Source organism: Drosophila ananassae, chromosome 2R (assembly GCF_017639315.1).
Source record: "Drosophila ananassae strain 14024-0371.13 chromosome 2R, ASM1763931v2, whole genome shotgun sequence".
In the NCBI taxonomy this organism is placed as follows: domain Eukaryota; kingdom Metazoa; phylum Arthropoda; class Insecta; order Diptera; family Drosophilidae; genus Drosophila; species Drosophila ananassae.
In genome coordinates this window covers 3,045,853-3,054,942 of record NC_057928.1, presented here as the reverse complement: position 1 = coordinate 3,054,942, position 9,090 = coordinate 3,045,853, and the positions used below count along the sequence as shown (strand labels likewise).

At 39.1% G+C, this 9,090-nt stretch overlaps 1 protein-coding gene across 3 annotated transcripts in view; it reads right to left on the bottom strand.

Moving 5' to 3' along the window:
* Positions 1-695: 695 nt before the first annotated feature.
* The window catches only part of LOC6502732 (cytochrome P450 307a1), a 174,689-nt gene continuing 166,294 nt past the window's right edge, over positions 696-9,090 (bottom strand). For all 3 annotated transcript variants that reach the window (XM_044714747.1, XM_032454654.2, XM_044714746.1), the window contains one exon: positions 696-2,132. In XM_044714747.1, the coding sequence (XP_044570682.1) occupies positions 829-2,132 (1,304 nt within the window). In that variant the 3' untranslated portion in view covers positions 696-828. The remainder of the gene's footprint in view (positions 2,133-9,090) is intronic.

The window sequence follows — 9,090 nt, the reverse complement described above, 5'->3', positions numbered from 1 at the left end:
CATGCGTATGGCCTCATGAATATTTTCATGCGCGGCATGCAGCTCTCCACTAGCCTTTCAATGACCTCCTTCTTGGACTTTCCTAAAGGCTTTATTAGCGTCTGAAGGTCCACCATGTATTCTTTAAACGGTTCTGCTCGTTGCTGTTTCCGCTGCCGAACCTGCTCTGCCAGTTTCTCAAAGTACCCTTTTGGCAGGAAAATGGCCTCGAAGCTCCTTCTGAACTCCTTCCATGTGGGCCACTCCTCATCGTTCATTAATAACCACCTTTGCGCTCTGCCCTGGAGTAGTTCTGGCATCGCCCGCGGGATTGTGTTTATATCCATCCCGTATGTTTTGGCAGACCATGCTACTCGGTCCACGAACTCAAGGGGATCTCCTGTTCCGTCGAATCGGAACGACCACTCTCGGACTTTTTTCGCCACTTTCGCATAGTCCACCTGTACCAGGACTGGCTTCCGCACGTGTCCGCACGGGCTCCATGCTCCTTATGCTCTTCTTTTTAGGAACTCTTTGCGAATCGCGTAAATCCAATTTTTCTTCCATATCTATCGGCGGGCTTTCTTTATTTGCCCCCCCCTGTTTGCCCCGCTTGGGCCTCCGATCCGTATTGTTATTGTGCGGGTCCATCGTCCAGATATCCCGCGATATGATCATAAACAATTATATTTTTTAACAAAATATTAAAGGAAACATATGATTACCTGTCTTCTTCTGTTTTTATTTATTCAATTTATTCAATCGTAAATCTAATAAGCCGGAAATTCACTTAATTTATTTAATCCTTTTTTCCAAAAATTAATATATTTAATGATACATTTTTATAGTTTAATTTATTTGGTTTAAGTGCTCAACTCTGGGACACAATACTATCTCAAAACATTTGGCCGGCAAGGCCACAGTTGCCTTATTGACAACAATTTTTGATAAATCTACACTTGTTACATAAAAATGTTGCATTATATTTGCTAACAAAATAAATCCAAACCCTTTCACCAAATTTTGTCCAATACATGTACGCTTACCTATGCTAAAGGGAAGGAAATGAGGCACATTGCCTCTTAACTTATATGATCTTATTTTTAAAGACTTTTTACCATTTTTTTTTGAAAAGTTGTTCTTAATTATTGTTTTATTGCCAATTCCTTTATCGCTTTCAAACTCAATACCAGAATCTGACCCATTCGAGCTTCGCCTATTTTTATATGTTTTCATAGAGTATCTTTGTTCCTCCAAAAATCGTTCGGGTTCAAATTTTTCAGGATTTAACCAGTATTTATCACTCATATTCAACGCATAATTATTTATAAATATAATAGTGCCTTTCGTCACACCAAATCCTGCAACAACTGTGTCTTCCATCGCTACATGTGGAACTATGGGGGAAGAAGAGCAGCGAAGTACTTCCAAAATAGTCGCCATTGTGTATGGCATTATATTCATATCATAAAGGCTAATCCTTCGAGATCCCTTTTTTGATATTCCATACACCTCTTTCTCTATTTTTTCACCAATCGTAGGATTTTTAGCTATATATGAAAGAGCCAACATCACCAAGTTCCCAACAGCTGAGTGCCCTCCAATAAAATCTTCTAGCATAAAAATTATAGTGTTTCGGGAAACATTCTTATCCTCTTTTAAGCTTTTCAGCAAAGCATCAATAAAGTCTTTATCCGGCTCATCCAAATCTACTCTTTTTTCCCTTTGGTTAATAATTCTATCCATAATAAATTTTCTTATTGTCGTAGACCAATGCACAATCTTCTTTGTGTGAGAACTATAAAAAGGTTTAAGCCAAGGCAAGAAATCGAGGGAATATCCCTGGTTTATTTCCCAAAATATTTCATCAAAATATTGAACTATTTTATGAAACTCTTTATCATTATAATTAAACCGAGTTGAACACATATATTGGCAAAACATGTTGGCGCTAGCTTTAAGAATTAGGTTTTTTATATCGTATTTTTTTTCAAATGATTTGATTTTCATTTGGTTTATCAAATTATTAATTTCTAAACATCCAATCTCAGACATTTTTGAAAAATACGAAGATGATTCCCGGGGGGAACAGTGTCGACGGGCTAAGTTTCTTCTCCTTTGTTGTAACTGTGACCAATCACACAGAGCCAGAGCTGAAACAAATTAAATAAATAAAATCATTAGGATTAGATCAGTTAACATTTCTGAAGCTACTGTAAATATAATAAAAAAAACAATACAGGAAAAATTTCCGTCATTTCACAAATATTGTTTTGCTAGCTAGCTAAAAGCTAGGCCAGCTTGCGACCAACAAACCGAAAACAATTATTTTCTGCTTTATTTACAAGTGGCTACAGGTGCTACTGTGTGACACCACATTCTCCCCTTGGTTGGGGCCTGTACTCCAACTTCATCTATAAGGTGAAGTTGAAAAAGCTGCTGAAATTAATGCAGCACCAATGTGAGCAGATTTCGCAGCTCCTCAAATCCAAGGACTGAGTGTCAAACACCCCGGTAAAATAAATGCTTTGCTGTTTTGATAGCCGCTTTCTAGAGTCCACCGAAATGTGGAGATCGAAAATGCCACTCGATCGGCTCAATCGGGTAAAACTCCAACAGCCGCCGTTGATGCTTATTGCTTATGAAGAGCTGGATGAGCTATAATTAATAGCTATAACAAAATTGTTTACGTTGTCAGACCGAATGGGCTCCGGATGTGGAAGGAAAAAAAGAGGATGTGGATAGATTCTTTGAAAGCTCTAGGTAGACGGCTTTTATTATTATTTATTGAAGTAACAATTATCTGTTATTTATATACACAATTTTTAAAATTAATTAATTATAATTAAGAATTAGGAAAATTATTCAAAAGAAAAACAAACAATTTAGATTTTATTACATCAAGGGATAATTCAGGGGAAAATAAATGGGACAATAGATTATAATTTTTACAAATAACACGAAAAGGATCATGGTCCACAAAATTTGATCTACAAATTGGTAACCAAAGGGGTCGGAAGGACCTGGTTGACCTATTTGGAACAGAAAATTTGATTTTTTCAAGAAAAAGATGAGAGTCAACTTGACCAAGAATGAGTTTATAAAGGAGCATGGCCCCAGCACAAGTACGACGTACCTGCAATGGTGGCAGGTCTAATAACTTTAGCCGACAACTATATGGTGGAAGAAGACCATCTGAGTCCCAGTTTAAATATTTTAAGGCAAATAAACTGCTTTTGCACTGATTCAATACTTCTTTGATGAACCATATACTGCGGACTCCAAACGCATGAACAGTATTCAAGGATCGGACGAACCAAAGAGATATACAACGTTTTAGTGGTAAAGGGATCATCAAACTCTTTTGACCAGCGCTTGATAAATGCAAGTACTCCTCTGGCTTTATTAACTGTTAGAGAAATATGTTCATTAAACGACAGCTTGTGATCGAAAAGAACTCCAAGATCATTCATTAAGGAAACACGATCTAAAAAGTGATTCCCAAGTGAGTACGAGATGACATGAGGCGTGCTACGGTTAAACGTCATAACCTTGCATTTTGAGCAGTTTAGTGAGAGGAGATTATTAGAGCACCACAAGAATACTTCGTCAAGGTCAAACTGTAGATGTCTATGAAGAAAGTGGTCAGAGTAAGAAAAACAGAGCTTCACATCATCAGCATACATAAGTGTAGTAGCATAGCTCACGACACTAGGCAAGTCGTTAACAAAGAGGATAAATAGAAGAGGTCCTAAGTGACTGCCTTGCGGAACACCAGATGTTACTTTTATAACTTGAGATGTGATGTTCTTGAACAAAACCCGCTGCGTACGATTAGATAGATATGAAGTCATCCACTTTATGATATTAGGAGGGAAACCCATAAGATAAAGTTTCTGGAGAAGGAGACGGTGATTAACAGAATCAAAAGCTTTGCTAAAATCGGTGTAAATAACATCGGTTTGCATTCGTTTGAGAAAACCCTTATGGACGATCGAAGTGAATTCTAGCAAATTGGTTGTTGTAGAACGATTTTTGACAAAACCATGCTGGGTGGAGGAAATTATACTTTTGCAATGATGTTGCAGTTGCAATGTAACCATTTTCTCCAGCAGCTTGGGAATAGCAGAAAGTTTAGCAATACCACGGTAGTTATCAATAAGTATTTTAGAACCTTTCTTATAAAGTGGAATAATAAAAGATTCATTCCATCTCTTGGGAAGGCATGAAAGGTCCAAAGATAAATTGAATAGAGTAGTAAGAGGATAGCATAGGATATCGGAGCAGTACCTAAGAATACAGCTCGGGACGTTATCAGGACCAGCAGAAAAAGAGATATCCAAGGTTGAAAGAGCATTAGAAACATCAAAATGATTAAATTTAGACAAGTAGATATTGTTTATATACGGAATATTATAAGGGTATGTAGAATTTAAATTATAAGAATCGGACGAATAAGTTGATTGAAAGAATGATGCAAAGAGATTTGCAATACCATGATCTGAAGAATCAGAAATATTTTTATAAGATAGGGAAGGAGGAAAAAGACTGGATTTACGTTTCATATTGACAAACGAATAAAAGGAGCTCGGATTATTTCGGAAGTTAGCCTTACAATTTACAATGTAACTCTTATAAAGTTGATTATTAAGAAGAATAAACTGGTTACGAATGTAAAGAAAGTTTGTCTGATGAAACAAAGATCCAGACTTAAGAAACATTTTGTAAGCTCTAGATTTCCTGTTCTTAAGACAAGAAAGGTGTTTGTTAAACCATGGCGGTTTCGTTGATGAAGACGATGAAAGTACTGGAACAAATTTGTCCAACGCGTTGTGGATTACATCATAAAAAGAATCAGTAGCAGCATCAATAGAGTTAAAAGATGAAAGATATTCCCAGTCAATTCCGGCTAAATGATTGCGAAGAGCGTTGTAATCCGTTTTTCAGAAACATTTAGAACGATACTGAGCCTCATAGTTATGAATATTAGGGACATCAATTAACACCGAAACCAATAGTGTGGGATGGTGTACATCTTCAGGAAGCGATAGTGGTGAAGACCGGTTTACAGTGACAGAGGATATTCTATTACAGAAAATAAGGTCTAGGGACCTGCTAAGTGTGTTAAGGATGGGGTTAATTTGGGAAAGAGCAATTTCAATTAGTTCATCAATGAAGTCGTTATGGCAGCTAGAATGCAAGGAATTGTCATCTTCACACGGGATCCAGGAGATTTGGGGAAGGTTGAAATCACCCATGATTAGGACAAAATCAGAGTCATTGACTAATGATAAAACGAACTTGATAGCATTAAGGTGATGAAAGTATACCGTATCATCAACCGATGGAGGTATATAAGAACAGGTCATGAAAATATGAGACGGACCAACAGTTATTTTTACTGCGATAAACTCGATTCCAAACTGATTCGGGAAAGTGATTAGTTCAGCTGAGTATTTAATGCTAACAGCAATGTGGACACCACCACCAAAAGAAGGCCTATCCAATCGAAACACAGTGTAGTTTGGAACAAAAATTTCATAATCAGAGACAGAGGAATTAAGCCAGGTTTCAGTAAGTGCAATAGCATAAAATTCAAAAGAACCACTCTTAGTAAAAAATTGGCTCAGAATACTTCGAACGTTTTGGTAGCAGCAAGAAAAAACATTATTACTCAGTTTTTTGGAGCTGAATCGGCAAAGTTGTGATTCAGAGGGTCTTTAGCTAAAAATTCGGGCCAGGCTGACGGATCAAGTGCTTTTTCAAAGTAGGATTCAGGAATTACAATTTTGAAAGAGGATATGTTACGCTTATGATTAAAATTAAACTTAAAGACCGCTAAATCATTAGGAGCTACCTTAAGATGTTTTAAGAGGTGACTCCTGACATCATCCACAGTGGCATCCGGCATGAGGCGGGATACGAATATGGCTTTACGAGGTGCAACAGCTCTCAGCGAAAGCCCAGAGGATTTTAACTCAGGCGCCACACCAGTGAGAGGCCTAGGTGACGGAGCCACAGGAACCTGGATGTTTTCCAACGATGGAGGATCCAGGACAATAGGTGGAACAAGACTCATTGACGATTCCATTGGCAGACTTGGTGAATGGATCACTTCCACAGGAACAACAGAAGGCGATGAAGTATTAGGAGTTAAGAATTTATCCGAATGAATCGCATGAGAAGCAGGAGTGCCCAATAGATTGACCGCCATCGGGTTATTGTTCGGAATTTTTCTCCTTGGAGATTCACTTACTAACTTGAGACCAAGAAAATGGGTCTCAAGTGTAAGGAATTGCTCATTAAGTGCAGAAAACTGCTTACGGACATCAAGAAAACCGTTTCTCGTCTGCTTCATGAAGGTCCGCATCTCAGACTCGATCTCTCTGCAGGCAATACAAGACCATGTCAGACCAATATTCTTAGTGATGAGATCGCTTATCCGTCCATTATGCCCACCACCAGCACATTTAATATGTGAGCAGTTGTTGCAAAGCCAGCAGGAAAGATACGAATCTCCAGTGATGGATCCTCCAAACTCGCATTTCTTAGCAGTGCAAATTAGAATCATTATTTACTGAGATTTGTCCACTGTAGTGAGAGCGAGAAGAGTTCAATGGTAGAGTTCAAAGAGTTCAGTGGTAGAGAGGCACGTTCGGATCAGGCACGTCGAAGAGAATACGTAACAAAAGAGATACGAATGTTACGAATAACCGCTTCAGAGTAACAATGATATAACGGGATTACTCGATCGGAGAATAGACTCAGGAATATATATATTATATATGAATATTCGCAGAGCACGGCAGAAATAATATTGAAGAATAATATTATTTTTAAGAAGTGTGTGGATAATGAACTATGTAAGTCAATTATCTCAGACAATGATACGCGAAAAGAGGAGTCTCGTATCGAAGATATATGTAGATATATGTAGGTAATAAGATGAGAGCAATCGCAAAAAACACGTCGGGATACGGCAAAGTCAGAGGAAAGACTTTAGTAGCAAATAAATATTTTCTGGCTTATAATAAAATGACCCGCAATGTGCTCCAGCAGCCGGAAGCATAGGATATTTTAGTACAATGCCTTCGTCACAGTTTTTCTCCCCCAATTGGTCAATATTTGGAATAACAGCTAACAGAGCGCGAGGTCTCGTGTGTAGATTCAAAAAATTCACACGCTGCACTAGTCGCAAAATTGGTTGGTTTCAAGACTTGATGTCGCTAGCTATGACACCCTTATGGCGAACTCGCTAACGTGCACATAAGCGAATATCCGCTGCAGTGCAGAATCGCACCAGTACGCTGCACCCTGGCAAAGCTGCAACAAATCGAATCGCAATCGGATTATAGAGGTAGAGAAACTCTTCAATCCAAGGGCAACTTCTCATAGCATAACTTTCGCGGAAAGATCTTTGCCTTAAGAAATAGATCTTAACAGAAGCAACAAGTCCTAACGAATCATACATCCGCGCGATTGTAGAAAAAACGATGCTCCTGGTGGGCTTTGAGGTTGACTGAAGCCCTTCAAAAGAAAATAATGAGCGATCAGTCGCAGCAACTAGAGCGAGGTCTTTGTAAAATTGCTGCTATCATCAAACTGAAAAAATCGACTCCCGATCTTCTTCAGGCAAAACAGACAGAACTTCAGAAAAGTGAAAGGACAACTCTGATGCATCGGTACATATTTCAGATATCTCCTGTAATGGCCAAACGATGGCAACGGAATCTTAGTAGGATAGACTTGGAGCAGTCAATCATAGCGTTCTTTCAGGAGGCTTAGGATATTCGCAGTCGATAGGCCAGCTGAGAGCTGGATTTACCAAATAAACAGCAGCTCATAGAAAAGACTGCTCCAATAAGTAAATCGATGCGTTGAGGATTAGCTATTGTGAGGTTGCCCGGAATATTTAAGCTTTACATATTCAAACTGAAACGAAGCTGGAGGTCCGTAATGTTGGCGGCGATGACAGCGTTAACAAGGGCCAAGGATTCGGGGCGGTGGGACCGAGTATCCATCTGACGCAAAGCCGGAGAATTCCGGACACCGCCATGCTTTCATTTGCATCTCTGGAGTTGCAGCTGACTATCCAGTCGGGACGAAATAACGTACACCTGCGATCTAAAATCCAAATTAGCACAGCATGTAACCCTAGCCCGATTTCAAACATGAATGACCGCTGCAGCAAGCAAGTCTATATCACCTCTTCGGCCTTGGGTAACTAATGCCGTAATTAGCCGTAGACGGCAAGGAGGCTATTGTATCGTCGAACAACTGGGTAACGCACACTACTGGGTGTCTGTATCACCCACCGCATAATATACAAGCAGGGGAAGGTGTTCAATGTTCTGCATCGCTGCTCCAGAATTTCCAAGTGCAATGAGGTCTTACGCATTTTGATTATCTCCCACTTATCCTAAGTAGCTCGGTCCCTTTCAAGGAGCACCTGGACAATGATGCAGCCAGCGTTCTCAATTGTCGAATTGAAGGCTGGCATATGGCCATTGAATTTATGCAAAAGCCTTCGAAGTGCTGCTAATGAGCCACTTTCCAATAGACTAAGGCCTAGAATCTAGTTCACATGAGCCTGAAATATTAACCGACGGGAGGTAAAGCTTAAAAGCTCCTACCGAGCACTGAGTGCACTGAGTTCATCACTACCATAATTGAACTATGATAAATCTAAATAAGTAATTCTGGCCCAAAAATTACATTTTTCAAATAGCGCCCGGTGAACACGATTCGTCCCACTGTGCTCTCAAACCAGTACACTTTGTTAAACATTGGTGGAATATCATGAATGTTTTTCATTGAGATTTTTCATTGACGTTCCAAAAATAAAGAGATACTTATAAGCTTATATTAATTATACTTATAAGCGTCCACATAAAATACAAAGAAAAAAACTACTACAATTTCTGGTTTGTATCCGATGAGATGATGTGCAAGAGCCCGCCTCAGATAATAGGCTGAGCGTAAGCTCGATTCCTTAAAAAGGTAAAGATAGGGCCCGCCGAAGCCGAGCGACCGAGAACGAGTCGGCTTGCGCCCAGCAATAGCAATAATAGAAACCGATAAAGTTAACTTATCATGTTGTATTAACAAATC